This window comes from Anser brachyrhynchus (genome assembly GCF_964034855.1).
Source record: "Anser brachyrhynchus genome assembly, chromosome: 2".
NCBI lineage: Eukaryota > Metazoa > Chordata > Aves > Anseriformes > Anatidae > Anser > Anser brachyrhynchus.
This window is the reverse complement of record NC_137695.1, coordinates 113,993,029-114,016,233: the sequence shown is the minus strand read 5'-3', so window position 1 is coordinate 114,016,233 and position 23,205 is coordinate 113,993,029. Positions and strand designations below refer to the sequence as shown.

At 37.8% G+C, this 23,205-nt stretch overlaps 1 protein-coding gene across 3 annotated transcripts in view; it reads left to right on the top strand.

Annotated features, from left to right (window-relative positions):
- CDH2 (cadherin 2) overlaps positions 1–23,205 on the top strand; it is a 118,836-nt gene that overhangs the window by 87,892 nt on the left and 7,739 nt on the right. For all 3 annotated transcript variants that reach the window (XM_080579825.1, XM_080579826.1, XM_080579827.1), the window contains 8 exons: positions 2,893–3,030; positions 3,416–3,601; positions 5,844–6,100; positions 7,574–7,716; positions 8,963–9,196; positions 9,502–9,735; positions 11,460–11,599; positions 22,147–22,311. In XM_080579825.1, coding sequence (XP_080435951.1) covers positions 2,893–3,030; positions 3,416–3,601; positions 5,844–6,100; positions 7,574–7,716; positions 8,963–9,196; positions 9,502–9,735; positions 11,460–11,599; positions 22,147–22,311 — 1,497 coding nt within the window. The remainder of the gene's footprint in view (positions 1–2,892; positions 3,031–3,415; positions 3,602–5,843; positions 6,101–7,573; positions 7,717–8,962; positions 9,197–9,501; positions 9,736–11,459; positions 11,600–22,146; positions 22,312–23,205) is intronic.

Genomic DNA, 23,205 nt, shown 5'->3' with positions numbered 1-23,205 from the left:
ACATGTTATTTATGCGAGCATAAGTGTTGTAGACATTCAAAAAATTTATTTGTCCAGAGAGGTCGTGGATGCCCCCGTCCCTGGAGGTGTTCAAGACCAGGTTGGATGAGGCCCTGGGCAACCTGATCTAGAGGGTGGCATCCCTGCCCATGGCAGGGGGGTTGGGCCCAAGTGTTCTTTAACGTCCCTTCCATCCCAAGATGTTCTGTGATTCTATTAAAAAAAAAAGTGGTTCCTCCGATAGCATTTCTAATAGAATAGAATAGTTCAGTTGGAAGGGACCTACAAAGATCTTCTGGAGTAACTGCCTGACCTCTTCAAGGCTAACCAAAAGTTAAAGGATATTAACTTCTAATAGTCTGCTAAGTATTTTTAAGTTTACACATGCAATGCATTGTCCATATGAACATGCACAGGAGGAGAGTTGCTTGGGTAAAGGACTGAGCTAAAGGCAGAAATCTTTCATTTGCTCTCCCAGATGTTGCTCTTTCACGAGTTCCAGCTGGTCTCATTTCTTCCAATATTGCTGTGGAAGGATCCACAGTGTTAAAACATCTGTGGAGGAATCCACTTCAGCATTAAAACATCTGCCTTACTGCTGGAGGTGCAGTAGAAGTCAGGCACGGTACTTAAATTTACACACAGGCATTCCTGTCTCACGTGAGGTTAATTCAGTGAAGTGCTATTTTTATTTGGTCTCTGTTGAAGTGGAAAGATTTGACCTGATGAGGTCTGTGTTCTTTCTTGAAGCTGCCAGTTCGTCTTTGGATGTGTTGCTGCAAAGTCTCTGTGCAGGCTGCTGACACATGCTCAACGGCTTACTTCTGGCTGCTTCTCAGCCCTCAGTAAAAAGAGGAGAGCAACTTCCCCTAATTTCCCTATGTTTGTAAAAGTTCTGGGCTAGTTGATTTTCCTGAAATACCATCCCCAGCAGTTGATCTTCTGTATGTGAGTGCTGGAAGGGAAAAAAACAAATAACAAAAAAAGGGCAAAAATACATATAAGTGCTGGCTTTGGGGGCATTTTGGTGAGAATTTCCCATGCGCTTCTTCTATTGGAATTAAATAAGAAGATTGTGTGAAAGTTGAGTCTCCGTGTAATAATAATGGAGTTTCCTTAATGAAATTTGCTGTTTGGGATCAATGTGCTAAGACCCAGATGAATCAGAAGCACCTGCTGTTTCAATAACACAGAGTCATCTGGCTGCAAGATCTGCTTCAATACTGCTGTAGATTTTATTGCTTCACAATAAGTATTTTTTTTTCCTGGGTGGAAGCAGTAGAAGTATTTCTTCTATTCCCTCCTGACTGCTTTTCATGTTGTTGTCATGAAGGAAACCTTTAGAATGTTTACTTAAGGCTTTTAAAGGCCACTTTGCAGTATATTTTCCAAAGCAGTAGTTGTGTACATGAGTGCAGTATTAAATGTTTATATTATATTTCTCTGTAAATAATATTAGTGTTGCTTTTTTTTAAAGAACTGTGGGATTCATATATGGTAATATACATTTGGAGTGTGTTGTAGGGGTTCCATTGTGAAAGAAGACGTGCATAAATTATCTTCAATGGCAGATAAAGATTTATACTTGTTTCAACTTGTTTCAAAAACTTCTTTTTATTCAATGGCTCATATTTGCTGCTTGGAAGCATGCATACCCCTTGCATCTCTCATATCTGTAGCAGTGTCTGGCCAAAATTTGAAAGAAAGTCAGACATTATTAATGGCATTGTCCTTGCTTATTTTTGGTATCAGTATCCATAGTCCTATTTTGTAAACTATTTCTATGAAAAATAATCTGTCGGATAGCCTAGTCTTCAAATTATGGGGGAAATTGTCAGAGAATGAAAAACTATGCTTATCTATTTCTGTTTTGCTAAAAAGTTTCTGCCTGTGTTAGTAAACCATTCATGAAAGTGGTATTTTAAAATAATAGCAATTTACATTTGTGAGGTTTCTTTTGGAAAGAACTGAATTTAGGATGATAACACATTGCTCTTTATGAGAAACAATAAAGTATACATAACATTTGCATTTCACCGTAGAAACTGTTGAAGAGTTATAAGCAACTTCTGAGCAACTACAGAGTTTCTGATTTTTATTTTTTTTTAATTCTTACTTTTAGCTACAGCTGCGTCAGCTCCGTGTTACAAAGCCAGCCAGTCTGAGGCCAGCTCTCAGCGAGGCACTTCTTTTTCACAGAAAGGCGGCCTGTGCTCCAGCGTGCGCTGGCCAGCATCCAGCCCTGCTGGGAGAGCCGGGCTCCCCGGCCCACAGGGCCAGTAGTAAGGCCTCAGGCGGGGAGGAGGAGGTGGCAGCCATCTTCTCCGGAGTGTTTAACCTTTATGGACATAGTCCGTTGGGTTGCTCCCTCCCCTTTCCTCCCTACTGGTCTCTGTTAGCCCTGACACCGTTGGTTTCCATAGCGAGGCGTTGCAACTGCAGTTGTATACTTAGGCCTGGCTGAAACAAAGCCTTGGCAGTTGTGGTGGCTTGGCCAACAAACATACCTTGGCTCAGTCCTCTCAAATGCTTTTGAGGACTTGCCCTGTTCTAGTATAAACTGCTCTGTTTTTTCCCACATTGGAAAAGCGTTGCTAGACCTGTGATAACGGCTTTAACTGTATAAAGTATTTTTGATTTTGAAAGTAGGCGGAAGGCAGTCTGCCCTCATCTCAGTGGTATTTGAAAAACGTTGAGCAGTGGTGTTCAACAGAGTTAGGTGCTGTATTTCCGTGGTACAAACTTTGCTCCTGTCATTTCAAGTGATGCTAACTGGGATAAACAGTATGATAAGCTCACTGCTTAGCAAAGTGAAATTTCAGAAACACCTGCTGTCCTACAAGTAATGTCAGTTTTGTCTAAAACTTACGTTGATGTCATTTTGTGTTTTAGAAAGTGCAACAATATACATTAATAATTCAAGCTACAGACATGGAAGGAAACCCAACATATGGTCTTTCAAACACAGCAACTGCTGTCATCACTGTGACAGATGTCAATGACAATCCTCCGGAGTTCACTGCTATGACTGTAAGTACGGGGTAGGACTAACTGGAGGATGTGCATATTTATACCCATTCCCCAATTTTCTCATTATATTCACAGATGGTAAATACTTATCACTTACTAAATAGCTTACTGGCAGGTAGAACTTATATATGTGTAGAATATACCTGTCAGATAGGGTATTCTGCTTAGGCCAAGCTGACTGGGGAATCAAACCAAGTTGACTGGGGAGTCAAAGCATAAGTTTTCTGGGTGGCCTCAGGTAAAACTTCATTAGATAAGCTGTCAGAGCTCTGGTGGCAGGAGATGCGCTCCCTAGCATTAAGCAAGGTGTGTGCAAGCCTGTTCAGTATGGTGTGCCTCTTGCCCGCTTTTGCCGGCATGGTGAAGGGCTTTGTTCTTTTTGCAGTTCTACGGCGAAGTACCGGAAAACAGAGTGGATGTTATAGTAGCTAACCTAACGGTAACAGATAAAGATCAGCCGCACACACCTGCGTGGAATGCAATGTACCGAATGACCGGAGGAGACCCGACAGGTCGATTTACTATCCTGACTGATCCAAATAGCAATGATGGGTTGGTAACTGTTGTGAAGGTAAGAGATGCCTGCAATTCAGTGAGTTAAGCAGAGATCAAATAAGTGGGAGAACACTGAAAATAAATGTGACCTCCTGAGGCCAGCACAAGTCTTGAAAGTAAAATGAATGGGCACTGTCTGTCTTGTGGAAGTACGCCATTCATCTCCTGGAGTATTTCCTTGCTTATGCTATCAGTAGTATTCTAAGTGATCAGTTTTAAAAAGCAGGTTAGGTTGTTGAAAATGACAGATTTTGAAGCTTTATTTGCCAAAAGATAGGAATTAGTCTGTGAAAAAGCATCTGCTTAGCATTCATTGCTAGTCTAAAGGAACAGCTTCCTACCTCTTGGCCTCCATTAGTAGTCATGCTTGTTGTCTGCTGGTATTATGTCAACATGTTCCTGTTAAGGAACAGATACAAATTAAAAAGTCAAGGCACAATCAGAGAGGGAGAAGTGATAGGTGGGAGGCTACTTGCAAGAGGCTTTTAAAGACTGGCTATTTTTAAAACCTCTTTTAAATATCTTTTATGGAATAACCTGTCTATGCTCCCTCTGTAGCCAACACAGCTCTGTGTTGAGGGATGACTTATTTAAGTGATAATAACAGTGCTGTTCTATAATTAAACCTGCCAAGCAGTAGCCACCTTTCCTCATGGCTGTCTGATAAGTGTCTCTTCTCTGAGCTGGCCTGTTCTGCTTTTGGTCCATCCACTTATGAAATCAAGTGTGAGATGCCAGTGTTCCCATTTGGAAATTAAAACAGTCACTTTTTATTCATTCTTTTCCTGTTTTTTTTTTTTTTTAATCATGTCAGTATCTAGGTGAGAAAAAGATAGAATTTTTGTACAGCTAGAGTGATAATTCACACTACGAAGAACTGTCTTCTGTTCTATAACTGCACTTCCCCAGGGGTACCAATTGTTATATTATAGTCTTCCAGCAAGAATTACATGAGTGTCTGTGCTTTGTAATTAGGCACATGAGCATCTTTCTCAGATCTAGGAATAGTGTAAAACTAGAAGCCCCTGGAAAAGTAAATCTTAAAAATGCTCAGATTAAACTAGTAACATAAAGAGAAGTAAGCCTAAGCTTCCAAGGTTCTAATGTGTTTGACATAGCTTTGTGCACTGAGAGTTTGTTAAAAATAAATTTGAATCCCCTCTATTGCCAGAGTATCTCAGTGCTTTGCCACGTCTGACCTGGTTTAACAACAGAATAGCAGCATGTGGGAGCCTCATTTGGAAAAGGAACTTTTTCCTACAAATGCGAGGGAACGATGGGTCTTTTCAGAAGGGGGTCAGATGCACCATATGAAATCAGAGCCTTTTAAATAGCATGGGAAAATCTGCTTGAGGTGGTGAATTGCAGTTCTGCAGTCTGGCCAGCAGCACTACTTTAAGCAGAAAGACACAAAGAGAGTTGCTTGAGGTGCAGTGAGTTGATCTGTCAACCTGTAATGAAGATTGGGTTGTGTCATGTCACTGACTTCACACTGTTATATGCCAATTGCCCCTGTAAGGTACAGGGCTCCTTCAAGTGTAGAATCAGTCTGAGCAATTCAGTGCATAGCACTGATGAGAATCAGTTCTTGAGAAATGCCTCAGCCATGTGTAGCATGACAAAGGAACTCAAGTCTCAAACTGTTCCTGCTCCTCCTTAAGTTGGACTTCTGGCTTACTGAGGACATCCCCAGACTGAAGGGTGTCTGGACTGTGAAAATGGGAGCTGTAGAGATACCAGCAATGGAGTTAGCTGGGGTTACAGAGAGTCTTTCTAGTAAAATACAAGGGCATGGGAATCCCTGATCTAGGCGGCTAGTCATGATCTTGTTTAGGAAACCTTCATTCTCATAACACAGAAAGGCAGGTCTCTCCCAGCCTTTCTCTTTTTGGGGAGCTTCTCAGAAGGTGTATCTGCTCAGATGAGTACCTGGCACAAAGTTGGGAGTTCCAACGTAATTGTCTGATGAAACCGTTTCCACTGCTGTAACTAATGGCTGTACCTGAGCAACTTAAATTCAAGAATGCCAAGGTTTCTATCAGTTGTAATAGTACAGCTGATGATTATGATAAGCAAAACCCCAACCGAGTCACATGTTGAGGTATTATGTTGATTGTATTCTCTTTCAGCTCTTTGCATGTTTTTCAGAAAAGCAGTAGAAGTAATGTTTGAAAATGTGCATTAAAGTAAAAACGTTTTTCTGTGGCCATCACTATTGTGAGCAAATGTTAAGACTTCCCACTCTTTACTTTTCACAGCCTATTGACTTCGAGACCAACAGAATGTTTGTACTTACTGTAGCTGCGGAAAATCAAGTGCCTTTGGCTAAGGGGATTCAGCATCCTCCTCAGTCAACAGCAACTGTGTCCATTACGGTCATCGATGTGAATGAGAGTCCATATTTTGTTCCAAACCCCAAGCTTGTACGTCAAGAAGAAGGGCTGCTTGCTGGTAGCATGTTGACAACTTTCACGGCTCAGGACCCAGATCGTTACATGCAGCAAACCTCTCTAAGGTCTATATAAACATTTTATGGTTACTTAGCAGTTCAGATGCAATATCCTTGTTGTAGAGTGGGTGGGGAACAAAGAGACTGTGTGAAATGACTATTTACAACAGCACACAGCTATACCAATACCTCCTGTAGATCTTTTGCAACACTCTCCAAAGCAAATTTTGGCTGTAGAGAAAAAGTGACCGGAACAGCATTCATAGGTCTGTAAATGGGATTATCTTCTAATGTAAAGTGTTACTTGATCAAGGTAGAATGAAGTCACGTACCTGTGTTAAGCAATACATGGTAGCATAGCGAGTTCAGTTAGAGCAGACACAGGCTTGTGTGAACTAAGGGCATTTGCAATTTAAATTAACCAATAATTTTGGTGCTGTAGCAAAAACATGTCCAACTGAGGACCAAATCTTAAGGACTGTTTTTTTTTATTTTATTTTTTATTTTCCAGCAATACATATTACTGTTGATGTCCATCTGTGAACTCTCGTACTGATAGCTGACATTGTAATTTGTTCACAATTTGCCTAATGTCTAAAGATAATCTAAATTAGAAAAGTCAAGAGGATAAAACAAAATCATGGAAGTCTTAAGCATGCTTTTGCATACCTCATTTAAACACGGTCACTGGCTGCAAGGCTGAGGCACAGTGACTAGCCTTCGGTCAGGACTCACATTCCTAGCTTATCCAGTTTATTAGGTCGTGTAGATAAAACTACAGAACTTCCTTCTCACTTTCATTCCACAGAAAGGAAGGTTCCAAGGGTGTTAGAATTTTATTTTCACTTAATGTTGGTTAGCTGTAGGCTATATTTTGCTCATTTCTGGACATAAGCACTGCGTAGACATGATAGCATGAAGACTCTAAGGATATATGCATTTTTAATGAGCTAAGATAGCTTTCACTTGATTAATGTCAAAGGACAAATTTGCCAGATAGAAGGATGATTTTGAAAGACACTCTTCTTTCAAATGAAGATGAGAAACATCCAATAAAATCTGTGTCTCTGTAGAAAATTAAGTTTGAGTGATACTGAAAGTGTGAGAATAATATGAGTTAGTGCTGTTAAGTGCTCTTTATACGTTCTTACTTCTCTGCATCTTTCCTGCTTTCAGTGCTCTGATAACACAGAAGTTAGTATCAACAGCTCTGTAGGTATAGAACAAGCAAGAGGGATCCTGAGTTAAATATTTTAATTGAGTCTGAATATGGATGTTATTTAGTTTATGGTAATTGTATGGTTTACTCGAGTTACATGATAATTTGCATGGCAGGGCACTTAAAAACAGTCTTATGTTTAGATTCTTGAATATGCATTTTCAAGAATTTTAACAACAAAGCTTAATAAATGGAAATTTGTAAAGTATTGACTCCAAATTACAAAAGTGTGTTCAGAATACAAATTAGAATGTCTGTGGTCTTTGTTGTCAATATTTATGTTGGCAGATAAATGACACATCTTGTGTTCAAATACACAGGTACTCAAAACTTTCAGATCCTGCAAATTGGCTGAAAATTGACCCCATTAATGGACAGATAACAACTACAGCTGTTTTGGACAGAGAGTCAATATACGTGCAAAACAATATGTATAATGCAACTTTTCTTGCCTCTGATAATGGTATGTATCAGCATTGTATATTTCTTTGAAATGCGGTTGAATGGCATTCTATTTTACTGGGGAAGAAAACAAGATATAATTAGATATGGAGTCAGAAGCCCATGAAAGTAACAGAATTTGTATATTTCCCAGCCACTCAGGAAGTAGCTGAAAAATAAGTCAGTGAGTTTGGAGGACAGTTTTTGTTACATTACTCAAGCTTACGTAAAACTGAAAAATAAGTCTGCGCAAGACTCTGCTAGGCTGAGCAAATGCACAGCAGGAGTGGTTGATGACTTTATGGGGAGTAGCATGTTGAAGAGGTGGCATGGATTATATTTTTCCGTATTCTGACTAGAGAAGTGCAGAGGGAAAAGTGTCTTTTCGTTGGCACTTTAATGAAGTTTTCTGCTTAGAAATTAGTCTTTTAAGATAGGCTAGAATGCTGTGCTGTTTATAGCCAATATCAGAAAGATGGGCAGGTGTGTTCAGCAACATTTTCACATTAGAAGCGAAAGCTGAAACACTAAGGCTGTTTACCTTGGAGAGAAGACAAATGGTAAAATTATACAAACTATTACAGTGTAAGAAAGCTAGGTCAGCTATTTCTATCCTTTTGGCCCTGTTCTGGAGAATAAAATTAAATGGAACTGGAAGGAGATTATATGGGGACAGAGGGAGGAATGAAAACCATTGCTAATTATACTGAGAAATTCAGTACCACATGTTCTCATAAATGTGTGACTTTAGCAAGGTTTAAGGAAGCATCACACATTCAATATAGATAACAGGAATGTCTAGAAATATGAAATCTGCATGCTGAAAGTAAGTATTAGAAAGAATTTAAGTAGCATGCTTGTGGTGAAAGTTGATAGTAAGTCTTACAAGTTATGAAAGAATTTCTGCAAGGGAGAAATAAACAATCCAAATTCTGCACCTTTTCCTCTGAGGCATTTCATGTAGACCTTCTCTGGAAAAGGAACTAGCTGTCTGATCAAGTATATTGATGGAGTCTCCCTGATATGTGGATCTGCAGTTGTGAGTTGAATTTTGTTGAGTAGGGCAGGTTTCAGAGGGCAGATTACATGAGAATTTGTCTGTTTGTAGGAACAGTGACAGTGTTAGATTGGCTTGGTAAAAACAAAATTCCAAAACTGCAGTGAACGTGTGTATGTGGTAATTGAGCTGGTTGGTATGAGCTCATTTAAGTAACTTTACAACGGAAACAGGCTCTGTACCTTTTTTTTTTTTTTTTTTCCCTCCTAAGGAATTCCTCCGATGAGTGGAACTGGCACACTTCAGATATATTTGCTGGACATCAATGATAATGCTCCCCAAGTGAACCCAAAAGAAGCCACAACGTGTGAAACGCTGCAGCCTAATGCTATTAACATCACTGCTGTAGACCCTGACATTGATCCAAATGCAGGCCCATTTGCCTTTGAGCTGCCTGATACACCTCCTAGTATTAAGAGGAATTGGACCATTGTTCGAATTAGTGGTAATTAACATTACAGAAATTATAATCACGTTAAAGGAAATTGCATGTTGTTTTCTGTGTTTTACTTTGGTGTATTTCACAACATACATTAATCTGGTAAACATGAATAGGAAAGCACCTTAGTACAAGTTCCTCAAGAACAAGAAATTTTAGGAAAGAAAAGAAGTCCACAGTAGTAAGGAGGTCTGTTGTCCTGAGTGTCTTGTAGTCAGTGGGCTATGTGATATGTTGATGCAAAGCTCAAAGATGAGACATTTTATGCCATTTCTGTTTTATGTAAACCTAGTGCCTTATTTCACCCACAGGTGATCATGCCCAGCTCTCTTTAAGGATCAGGTTTCTGGAGGCTGGTATCTATGATGTGCCCATAGTAATTACAGATTCTGGAAATCCACATGCATCTAGCACTTCTGTGCTGAAAGTGAAAGTTTGCCAATGCGACATCAATGGGGACTGTACTGACGTTGACCGGATTGTTGGTGCAGGACTGGGCACTGGTGCCATCATTGCAATTCTGCTTTGTATCATCATCTTGCTCAGTAAGTAGATGGATCCTTTAATACTGACTCTCGTATTCTTATACCATAGTGTCATTTTATGTTTTAGTCCTATATACCTTGACAAAGACCAAAAAGGGATTAAAGACTCAAATATAAGAATTGTTACTACTTAGGTTAATGTCTTGGACAACTATGAAAACTTTCTGATGAATTAGGAGTCTGCGAGACGTATCATAACTAGCACTTGCATGCATACTTGGCAGTCAAGAGCACAATCCCCACACTGGGCTTATGAAAGAAGTTTTCCATCTGTGCCCAAGGGTACATGTTATGTTACATCAGTGAGTGACCAGGATGATGATGTGATCAGCCCTCAGACATCTAGTCCTTGGTACTGTTGGTATTCTGTGATTTGATACCACTCGCAGCGGGTTACACAGCCTCTCAGGAATGCACTGGTGTTATTACTATTATGTGTCAGATTAATTTAAGTAGGCTATTTTATGAATTTGGAAAGTAATGCATCACAGCCCATCATGTAAGGCCCAACAAGCAAGCAGCCATGCAGGAACAGAGAGATCTGTGTGTTTGTTTAAGTACAACACAAAGCTGTGCTAGTATTTTATTTTTGTGTTGAGTGCATTCAATAAGGGAAGTGACTAAACATCACGACTAAGTATCTGTCCAGTGTAGTCAATTAGATGCCAGCTCTCCTACACATTACGGTTAACTGATTTCTGACTTAGGTCAGGAATTAACCTGTTAAGAGCACACTGTGAAGTAGTCCAGAACATACAAAACGACAGGGTTGGAGGGGGGAAGTTAGGGTATTCTTTGGGTCTGGCAAAGCCCAGCTCTGTACACGAGCACAGTACAATGATTTTCCTGATACCTAACATTTTAAGAGTGCCTTGTATTGGTTTAACAGAGCCTTATTGAAACTACCAAATCTTTTAGGATGTTCTTCTTACCTTTTAAGATACTCTTCATATATTTACATTCTAGATGAAATTAAATTTCTTTCCATGAAGGTGGTTGTAATTGGAAACATACCTACTGTATTTAGAGATTTGTTTACTCAAATGTATTTTGTTTCTCATTCTGTTTTCTTTAACAGCTTTGGTGTGTAAACAGTCTAACTGAAAATATATTGAGAATAAATGATTAAAAATGTGTAGTTCTAAATGCCACTGTATTTTCCTCGACTATGATTCTTATTGCTTCTTCTAAGCTTAAATAAAAAATTAGGCAACAGTTATGGTCCATTCTGGTGGGCTGCTGGTTCATATGCCCAAACGGTCTAAGCTTAGTGATACTCAAACATCAGAAGTACTTAAGCTGTGTGAAGTGCCATATATTCTTTGGACATAGAGGAAAAAAATAAAAGTAGTATAATCTTTTAAAAGTTTTGTTACTACTGGAGAGATTCTTTCTGAATTCAGTGGTTTATGAAGCTTGTTTTTTTCTTACTTCGTTTTATGACAAGTTTGTTTTGCAGATGTGGAATAGATTTTTGACTTAGGGAAGGAATATGTGATTGACTGATTTCCAAATCAAGTCGCTTACAGTAGCCTAAGTTTAAACATCTCTTCCTTAAGCTTCATTCTTTAAAATTTAAAAATAAAAATCCATCCTGGATTACTGAAGTGTGTCATTGAGAACAGTCAAAAACAGTAGTAGTAACGTGGTTTAAATTTGCACAATTTTCCATGGCTGTGCTTCAGAATCACAATGTGTTTTTGTCTTCCCTTTTTGCCACGTAGTTTTAGTTTTAATGTTCGTGGTATGGATGAAGCGCCGTGATAAGGAACGTCAGGCCAAGCAGCTCTTGATTGATCCAGAAGATGATGTGAGGGACAACATTCTGAAATATGACGAAGAAGGTGGTGGAGAAGAAGATCAGGTGAGGAATGATGAATGCTTTTTACATATAGGTTCATACTTCACTCTGCACTTCGTTTCCATTGACTTATTGTAGTAAGTAGCTAATTCGTGCATTAAACACCAAAGACAAGAGTAGTATTTTAAAGACATGAAATAAAACATTTTTCTCATGTTGTTTTTGGAGTTCCAGAGGTAGGAATTGCCTGTCTTTTGGGTAATACTGTAAAACTAGTGTATTGCCCACTTACACGCTTTAAAACAGTCATGGTATTCTGGCCATATTCCAACTAAGGCAGTTATATTTAAATGAAAATTAAGATCTTCTCTGATTGCAGTGTGTAAACCTTCATTCTTTGTCAGGGATCCTTTTGTATAGAATCACTAGTGCAGAGTGTCTAATATAGTCTATTCCATATACGACCTTACTTTAGTGCTGGGTGAATGCCTTTCTGTATGTACGGTAATGTTGGCTATTGACAGATTGGCCGATTTCAGCTTGGAAAGTGTTTATGTTTCAAGTAGCTGTCACTGCACATCTGTGTCTGTTCAAATACCTTTCCAGGCAGGTGCCATATGTATTTACTCTCACATCACCTCTGGTTGAACCACTGTTGATATGTTGGAGAACTAGGAGTGATGTGTGTATGCTAAGAAAAATTTTTTTCCCCTCTCTCTCTGAGTTAGTGAATTTCCAAGCAGTGTGGTTTCTTTCCTTCAGAGGAGGTTTATTAAGTGCTTTATGAGCATGACAAATAGTAGATTTATGCATGTTATTAGTGGTAGAAGTAAGTGTAACAATTACAAAGGGAACAATGCATATAATACAGCCTAAGAAATTTTCCAGTAAAAAGTCTTGAAAAATTAAGTATAATTCTTCCACATATCCTGAGTCACATCCGTCCAGCGCTTCAGTTATCTGAAAAGTGTCTCCCTTCACTGGTACATACATGTATAGCTTCCCTTTTCTCCTTTGTTTGTTTGTCTGAAATTGGTGTTCTCCTTACAACTTCCAGGCTTCCTGCATTTCCCCAGGTACTGTTCCTACTTCCTGGATTTTCTGCATAGCCTTCTTTCTAAGCAGTTAGCAAAGGAAACTTCAGCTTATGCAGTTTTTGAAAATCATTTATGTTAACAAATTAAAGACAACCATGTGAGACTGCATGTATTCCAGTTGTTTGCATACGGTTTGAGTACAAAAATTGTACCCAGTTTGTGTATGTTCCTGCACAGAAGAGTTACAAGCTGAAAAAGAATCAAGAAAACTCAGACCTGTGAGAACTAATTTTCTAGTTCACATCTCCAGCTCTTGTCTACCCATGATCCCCTGGAGTATCTGCTTAGAAATTTTCATGTGGTTTTGTTTTTAATTATTGACCACACGGTCCTCAGGACAGAGTCAGTAAAGTTTTCAGAGCTTATGCTGTTCATTAGGAAGTTGTAGGTTATGCTTTAAGGGTGTTGGGGGAGGTTGTGCTGCAGATCAGAAATCTTAAGACTTGTAGCAAGAGCACAGAGAAGGGAAAAATACTTAATAGTTTAGAAATAATGCTGAAGTCTCTCCTCCATCCATTGTGCACTGTGCTCCTGTGCAGTGAATGTGCTGTCTTCATGAGAGGATTAGTCAAGGGAACACAGCAGGAGATAACGTTGCGTGAACGCAGTAAAGATTAGTAGGATGTAAACCATCCATAAATGTAGCCTTTCGCCAGCTATGAATGAGCATAGTGCATGCAGGAAGAACTGTCAGTGGGTGGAGTAGCAATAAAGTGGTAAAAAATGGGAAATGAGAAGCATTTCTTCTCACAGTGAGTTGATGAAGTATCTAGACAAGAAGAAGTTTAAGGACTTAATAAAAAAAAATATTTTAGCCACAAAAACCCTGCTTGCTTTCCTTAGGTAAATTTTAAGGCTGTTTTTGAAAATTAATTATCATAGCTACCAGCCACATAGTTAAGGTACATTGGTTGCTCTCCTGATCCATTGAGCAGTAGACTGTTAGTGTCTGAGGACCTAAAAAACCTTTATACACTCAAACATAACAGATGTCACAGGAACAGAAAGTAAGAGTACCCACAAAATGTAGCAAGGTTTTATAACCACTTATGTAGCTAGCTTTAGCTAATTGTGTAGGCAAAATGGGGGTAAGCATCTCTCAAAGCTCCAAAATTAGGAATTTATTCCTTTGGATGAATAGAGAGCACAAACTTTTCACAGGCACCTGATTTTCTATCTACAGTAGATGATAGCAATATATTCTATCTTGCTTTTCAGGCAGATGCTTTCACTTCTTTTTGGTTTGACATTTTGCCATGTAAAATTTAGATTAATTTGGTTTTGCACATAATTTTATATGAGATTTAAGAACTATGTGTATTGTATATTAAGTTTTCTGAGTGTATCAACAAGTTCCTTACAAGTAGTAATCACATTTTTGCTTAGCAAAATCGTGTACAAGGAAGGTGGTGTGTAGAACGCTGCAGACAATAGGCATTGGCTATCAAGACCTTTGCATTTTTGTCAAAGTTAAAATGCGTGTTAAAGTGTCAAAGTTAAGTGTTCCCAAAAAAGAGACTTCCATCAAAATCTATTTTCAGACTGAGGCCTCATAGGGCTACTGTTCTATTAAAATCAGGAAAAAATGCTTCATGTCAACCTTGCATCCACAAGGCATCAGCAAATGACAGAGGAAAATGCTCTGTCAATATTAACTTTTTTTGGTGCGCTGTCCCCAAAACCATCAGCACTGATTGAACAAGCAGCTCTGGTGGAAGGCAGTGCCTAGGGTGACTCAGGAGCACAGGGTCTTCTCATGCAGCAAAATAGAAGGGTATGCTCAAAGCTTCTTGTGAGTGAAAGCACAGGATATGTTAAGAAGTTCTGATATTTTCATAATCTTTACCTGTTAAAATTCCTGTTTCTGTTTATAACGAGCAAATTATTTAGACCTTACTCACCTACTCTTCTGAATGAATATGTGAAGATGGTTATACATCACATAGTGTGGCTTTCACCATCATCTTCTCAATGCCACATGTTTAGGTGACAGGAAGATAGTTTGGTAGGACTCAAGGACAAATGATAAACTTCAGACTCTCAGAATTATAAACCAAATTACTTTTAGACTTCTGTTTTTGTTCTTGGAGGGTCTTTTAGTTACTTAGGAGTTTGGTGGCTTTTTTTTGTTTGTTTGTTTGTCTTGTGTTTTTTTAAGAAGTTATACAGTTGGGTTTCTGAACTGTAATGACAGACTGAGAAACTCCTAAAGCATGCTCAGCATGTTCCTTTCAAACACTTTGTCCATGCAATCAGAGTAATGTATCCAGTAACAAATTTGATTAGGTACAAATTCCAGCTTGTTCCTCTGAGTTGTAGCTGCTGTCAGCAGCAAAGTGGAATTCCTGCTTGCGTTTTTTGTGTGTTGTTTTGTTTTTGTTTCATTTTCCCTTAAGCTAAAATTCTGAAGAAATTCCGATACAAAGTTTGTCATAAAAGAGACACTTATTCTGTCTTTGAAGGTCTCATGTTAATCTGATCTGAGGCCTTCTTAGCCTGCTTTTCTCACTGACAGGTTGAATGGTTGTAAAGAAAATTGATGTTCTGGAATGATTCGTCGTCTTCCTCGTGCCTGGAATGATCTATACAGGGTTGTGCGATCTCCACCACAGTTGAGAAAAATGTTTTTAATTCCCTAAGCCAGAAAAGCTCTACAGCTGTCGGTCAGAACTGATGGTAGCCTACTCCCCACTGCGCCACTGCAGAGCAATGTCGAAAATAGAAGTTTTCTGGACTTCTTTCACCTAAAATTCTGTTTCTCGGAAATGTGGATTGAAAAACTGTCTCTGACAGCTGTACAGCACACATTCTGTTCCAGACAAGAACATTTTTTCCTGGTACCGGGAAAGATCACTTTTGTAACAGCTGAATAGAGGTGGGGGGGAGAGACCAGGGAGGAATGAGAGGGAGAAGAAATGTTCCAGAAAGTCTGTGATTCTTCCCAGGATTTTGTTTAATATTTTCCAGTTCTAACAATCTGGCTACCTGACTATAGGAGCTAGACTGTGAGTGGCTTTGAATCATCAGTCAGTGGGACTGGTTTCCCTATTGTTTTGGGGAGAAGGTTTATGTTTTTAATTCCATCTGAATGTTTAACCCAGCAATGTGAGGTGAGGGCATTGTAGTTTGCTATATTCTTAAATGGATATACCAACTTTAAGTACAACTTCAGAAGCTGGGAGTGACAGTCCTGATTATTAATGGACCACATGATTTGGAGCTTGTAGTTGTTAGCAAACGGGAAGTGTGAGAGACAAACGACTAATGTTCTCCCCCTGACACGATGTGCACTCAACTAGTAACACTATTGTCAGTTCAAAATACCAAAACCTTATGCTGGCTGAGTGTTAAAGCACTTAGCCCATGTCTGCTGCAGAGTTCACGAGTATAGCAGATCACAACCCATGAACATCACTAATTCATTTTACCATGTCTCAGGCCATTTATGTGATTTACGTGGAGGCAGCGGGTGCTCGACTGGGGATGCTTGCTGCTTATGTCAGCCTGATAACTGACATACATTTTTTTTCCATTTAACTGTTTTTGTATACATCTTTTGTAGTAAATTACAGAACATGCTCCTCACATCTCCTTAAAGCCCATTTCTGTGGTGTTTCCTAAATTTTAGTAGTACTTGGTTATGCAAGTGGTCCTGTTGGAGCAAGTCGCCTGAGCAAGTGGCATGCCTTCAAACTGTTGCAGATCGGCTGTTCTGAACGGGTATTTTAATCAGACCATCACACCTCTTCAGTACAAGAGTTTCTAAACTAGTAATTTTACTATCATTCACAGTATTTTTCTTACTAAGAATTCCACTTACTTCTTCCTAAATTGTCTTTCCTTACAGTCTGTTCAGACATTAGTCAATATTTTGCTTTTTGTCACATTTTATTACACATTAATATAGAGAAATAAAATAGTGGTATTTATTTTAAAGATGATAATAGCATGAAAACATAATGGACTATTTTTATGTGTGAATGGATTTAAATTCGAACAAGAATTGCTCCTTTGTAAAAAGGATAGTTTTGTTCTAGCATTTGTGAGTCATTGATAAAAACAAATTGAGTAATCCATTGGATTTTTTTTGGATTTTTGTTGGTGGTGGTAGTTAGTTTCTTTTTCTTATTGTAATTTTCTGGATGCTTGCATCTTACGATTAAATTAGTTTTGTATGCTGGATCTTGCCACAACCTATTGTAAAAACGACAGTATTTCTGAACTACTCAATCAACGTTACAAATCCATATGACTGTATTTTATTTTTACCATCCTGAGTGTTCAGATCATTTACTCTCACTTCTTAACCTTTATTTTGCATTACATTAAGATTGGAAAATATTTTATGATAATGAAAGAAATAACTGTTGTTAAGATATCCCTAGGCATCTGCAATATTATAATTAGGAGGAAGTTATTTTGAGAATAGTGTTTGCTTAGTAAGACATTGAATTTATTTTTTTTTTGAATGACTGACTCATGCAGTGCTCCTGTGGAGGAATTATTATCATTCCTCGGTGAATCTTTATCTCATCATAGGAAAAGTAATGTTTCCATAATGCCATTACAGAATTCTTTTGTATTTTATTTTATCCTACCTATAACCTATGCCTGTTACTGTGTTTTATCTGCAGCTGAAGTTTAACTTCCACCTTCTTTATTATTAAAAAAGACAAGCAAGCTTCTTGGTTACCTTAAAAATGATTAACTTGTAATGCTCCAGATGTATCTATAATAAAAACAAACAGGAAAAGCACTATGGCAGAAAGTAATCAAAAATGAATTGCAAATAAAGAGCAACTGTTATCGCAGGCATTTTAACTAGTCTCCCACCTGCAGTCTGCATCTAGTCAGACCTGTGTGCTTTGCCTTTCTGGAAGTCCCATTATTTCAGCAGGTGTAAGATTTAGGGGGTTTGGAGCATTTTGCAGAACTCGGGCAATATTGCCTTAGGATCATCTTTGGTGAGTTTGGGAGTACGATGGTTACATGTAGCAGGATTGGTTTTCAGTTCCTTTTCTTTGTTTTTAAAAGGCCTTTAAAGACCATTCACCTATATAAAATATTTCCTCACTTGCTCCTTCCACCCTATTTCTGTATTGGAGTAGACAGAAACTGTCTTTGCAACACAGAGGAAAAGCAGAATGTATGTTTCACCTGTTGGTACTTCAAGTCATAGTTTGCTCTGTTCTCTTAATACAATAATAAAATCTGGTTTATGCTAACGTATCATCCTGTAAAATGGATGGGTGAAATGAAAACTTCTGATAATGTGTAAAGCAGCATTTTTATGTGTGGTTAGACCACTAAAGCTGCTTTTGTCCAGTGAATGCCACTTACAGCTGTCATAGTCAAAGTAAGTGAACTAGTGACAATTAAATTGTATCCCCATGGAAGAAATCATCAGGGATAGATCTGATGTATTGGGAGGGGGATCGATCCCATATATGCATAAAATTTATGGTTTTATTAAGTTTGAATCTGTTGTTTGGAATTCTGCTTTAAGTTTCAGTGAGTATTCATATTGAGCAGGTCTAGTTAGCATAATACACTTTAAGCTTTCACCATAAACTTCTAAAATTTAAACATAATCAAAACAGCTAATCCAGGAGGGAGGAAAAAAAAGTTAACTAGAAACTTATGACTAATTCAATTTCCTGGATAATCTCTTCTTCTTTTTCTTTTTTTTTTTTTTTTTCCTCTCATCTCTTTCCAGAGATTGTAGACTCTGGTAACAGTCAGGAAGTGAGGTACTTCTTTTAAGGTATCTCTCTCCTACTGCCATAGCTGATGACTGCTGCATGAGGGATTATTATTCAAATGTTGTTAAATGAATAGCTGCCTTGCGCAAGAGGAAGTTGTTTAAGGGAAAAGACTTTGAAGACTGCATTTTCTTTTTCTTTGTAAATCAGTGATTACTGGGGAATATAAAATTGCATTTTCAATTGCATTTTCTTCTACTCTGGACATTTCTTCTGTTCAAGTTGAAATACTTGGACTATGCTTTGAGCTACTGTGTAAAGGTTTTTAAAGAAAAGCTTATAGGAGTTTTGGACCCGTCTGTCTACACATCTGGTAAGGTAGTTAATCTGTAGGGCTTAGCTAGTTGGTTTTGACGTTTAGTACTGTCTGCCTTGGATTTCATATTTCAGGAATAGGAGATCAGAGTTAGTAATGGTGTAAGTCTCTGCTTAAAGCTGTCTCAACTAAGTGAATAGCTAATAAGGTCGGTATTTATAATTGGGCTGTTTTTTTGGGGGGGGGATTTGAGAGATTGATTAATTATATTGATATATAGATAGATATTGATTGATGTATATTATATACATATAATTTTGTCAGTAAATTTCATCAGAAGTTGCAACTTCTGATAGAATGTCCTTTTAACACATCTTGACTTCAATTCCTTTCTAGAAACGAAAACCAAATCAAAACCAGAAGGTTTTCTGTTTCAATACAGATGATGGGATTTATTTCAGCAAGAATAAAATAGTGATGCCAGAGATGGCCAGGTTTTAGCTATGTTCCAGTAGAGGTAATCTGCTGCTTCTAATAATTAGCGGTTTCTTTCCATCAACAATCTGAGCTTATCCAGAAGTTTGAAGAAAAAAATTCAAACCCTCTGAATGAATTTTCTCAAATTCAAACTGAAAGAAGGGAAAGGTATTCTAAAATTAATGAAGTTAGGGCTAAACAACACAAACAAGTAAATAAATGCATCTGACAAAAGTTGGCAGCGATATGAATTGAATGCTGTCAGACATTGCTCAGGTATGTTTCCAACAGATGGCCTAGTCTTCTTCCTCAGTCCCTCAGCAGATTTAAATGATGAGCAGGTTATATGGAAGAAGGCTGGAGCTAAGACAAAACAGTGTTGACTTGTGATCTTGAAGTAAGAGTAGAAATAATGACCCATTGCTGCAGGCTAGCTGTCCCAACTTAACCCAGCATGTTTTGTTTTCTCTCTGATACGGCACAGTTTTCCTTTAAGCTGTCACTTCTGCAGTTAACTATGTTAAACTCTGCTTGAGACAAACCTTTAAGTCTGTTCAGGAGCTTTAGAAAATACAGGAAAAGTTTTCCTATTTATCTAGCAGTGAATGCAACATTGAGCAAAGAGATGGAATTTCAGCAGTCCTAAATAGCTTACACCCTGGCTCTTTTGAAACATATTTCTTTCTTTTTCTTTGCAGTAATTGAGTAGAGTTGACTTCAGACAAAATGTTGAAACAGCTGGAGACATTGCACGATGCTGTGTTTGTACAGCATTAAGCCAGTTTGGGGAGATGGTGGATGACTTGCCATACCTGACTGATGTACAGTTGGTATTGATTTTAATGATACAAGAGAACTGAGAGTCTCTGGTAATAAGCACAATGGATCTTTTCTTCCTCTCCAGACACTAATAGACCTGCAGAATAAATTTCCTCTGATATAAGTCTGGAAGGTAGTGTCATAAATTACCCTAGAAAGGAAATCCAAGGTGGGAGTCCACATAAGGAGACATTCTGCACCACTGTTGCCTTGAGGATGGCAATCTTTGCTGTCTTTGTAGCTATAAAGCCTGGAGATGTCTCAAACTGCATATGCACAGGAGAATGGCCTTAGATGTGGAAGGCTCTGTCTGGCTTGTTTAGTACTGTATGTTTAGTACTGTTTAGAAACTTGTTTAGTTTCTGTATGACCACTAATCAGAGATAGAGCTGTTTGCATACAGGAATGGGTGAAAAAGAAAACATTTTGTAGTTATAAAACTGAAATGACCAGGGGCTTTCCTGGTTTTAATGTATTTCTCTTTGACCATACCTGTTTAAATTCATCCATATAAAAATGCCTAGTGTTAAAAAATCAATTCTCCCCATTCGTGTATTCCACCTTTATCTTTAGGGAGGGTATGAAAAGCACTTGTTACATATTTATAAATTCTGAAAAGTACATTCTTCTCTGTTCGATAGGATTTTCTGATAGTATGTTTCTAAACTGTTTTGATTTATTTTACGTAATAAAAAGGGAAAAGGTAAGGAGTCCTGTTTACTTTTCTCCAATCCATACTGCTCTGTGGAAATCACTTACTCTGTTTGGTGCATGACAAACTGAAGGGTTGAAGTTGCAGTTCTGCCCCAAGGAATTTGTAATTTAATTAAAATATATAAAGCTGTTTTCTCAGATCTCAGTGAAGCTGTTCCACCTTTTTGATTATATATTTGTGTGCAATCAGCTGAGGACCTGAGTAACAAATTAGAAGGTGTAGTCATTTAATTGTTAAAGTTCACCCAACAAGGTACCTTCAATGCTGTCAACAGACCTCTCCTCCTGTTGAAAAGTCTGGTTTTGGGGGTCATGGTAGGTAATACTCTCAAAAGCACCTACATCCCGTGATGCAACAGCAGAAGCATGTACTTGGATTTCTTCCTTAGGAGTTACTTAGGAACCAATGAAAATGTAATTCTCTGCACAGTTTCCAGCAAAATGAGATTACAAATACAACTTTTACTATAAGATCACTGTTGAAAAATAGAAACTGAAGATAGAAAAGCTTATTTAGAGTGCCCCTCGACTGCTTGGGTTATTTGCGGGGCAAGGTGTCAGGCATACAGTTGAGTTGGCATGAGCCCCAGTCTACTGGATAGCTCATGGATGGCTTTAGTTTAAGCCTTTGAGCCCAGTTCCTTGTTCGGCATTTTTACCGGTGCCTTGTGCAAAAGCATCTTTGATCATGACTACCTTCTAGACATGACAACAGTGAGGTGAATTACAATGCTGAAGTGCATCACACTGTGCAAAAAGTATTCAGACATACCTATCTTAAATGCATAAACATTCTAATTAAAAATTTTATATACATACATATTGCTTATTGAAATTCATACTGCTATGCTAGCTTCATCAGTCTGCCAGAGTTCGAAACTGCAGCATCAAGTGCTTAATGAACAGATCCACAAGTAATCTTTAGAAAATGCTTAGAGTTAAGACCAAATCTGAGGAGCTTTGTACTTCTTATGACATTTTTCCCCCTTTGGCTTTCATATTATGGAAGCCACATGAAATCAGCAAGGAGTCTTAAACTCATTCTTTGAATGTATTACAAAAATGCTTCAGAGCACTGCGCTTGCCTCTTTCTCAGAATAAGAATGTCTGGCATTTATTTGCTTAGAAAAATAAGAGTTGGATTTGGCATCTTTGCTCTATGCAGTAAATCAGCATTACTAGGCAAAGTGTTTAGTCTCTTAATAGTACTACTCAAATCCTTGCTTCTCAATGGAAAATTTATGAGAAGCTCTACAAATCTGATGGAATAGAATCAAAACAGTAGGTTCAGGGAGTATAAATCAAATAACATCCTGTTGGTATGCAAATAACAATGTTTTAGACTTATTCTCAGTGTTACAATCCTGAAAATAGAACTTGTGGTGAAGTGATTCCTCATATTTTCCTTTTTTTCCCCTCATGTTTCCCCTGACAGATATTGTTTAAAATTCTCCTAACGTACTCTCTTTGCTTCATATTTTGCAGGATTATGACTTGAGCCAGCTCCAACAGCCTGACACTGTGGAACCAGATGCCATCAAACCTGTTGGAATCAGACGTCTTGATGAAAGGCCAATCCATGCAGAACCTCAGTATCCGGTCAGATCAGCTGCTCCTCATCCTGGGGACATTGGGGACTTCATTAATGAGGTAAAGGAAAGAAGGAGTTTACTCCTAAGATAAGATAAGCTTTTATATTTTGTTAATTGTGCTCTGCATGAGTAGCTGTTATGTTTGAACATGATAACTTTTTAAAACTTACTTAATTAAAATTGTCTTGTTAGATTTAAGTAAATACGTTCTTTTAAAGTGTGGGCAAATTTAATTAACTCATTCAAATAGAAAGAGAAGATACATCAATTAACTTCTGTATATTTGTATTAATTACATTCATATTACATTATCAGCCGCAACCACAGTATCTCCAAGCAGGATTATTCTGTGGGTTCTGAGTAATAAATAGACTAACAAAATTATGGTTTAGCCTAAATTCGTTTATTAATTCAGAGTAATTTAATAATGGAGGAAGTTCATACTCATTTTCCTTGTACGTTACCCTTTGAATCTAGATTAACAGTGGAAGTTCTGTACCTTTAATAAGACCAAAAGAATTCCATCAAATACGATTAGTGAGCAGGGCAGCTAAATTAAATGTTATATAAGTGTTTTTAATACTTGTCATAGAGCTTTAAAAGTCTCTGTGTTATCTTTGATTCTTCAAATTAATAAAGATAAATATAAGATTCAGATTATACAGATTACTCACAGTTGTAAAAGAAATACTACTACAAACATTTGTTTCATTATTTTAATTACTGGTCAGTCCTAAATCATTGGTTTTGTGAAACTTGAGATAGTAGAATTCATTTCTTGTTCTCATTAATTACAGGAAAACAAATATTTAGATTATTTTTAAGTTGTAAATTATCGTTTAATAATTCTGTATTCTGTAGATGAGTACTAGTAGTTAATTATGCTAATTTTCACGTATCTTCTTTGGCAGTTACAGCTGAGCAAGTATTGCAGAGAACTGTTTTTGCAAAC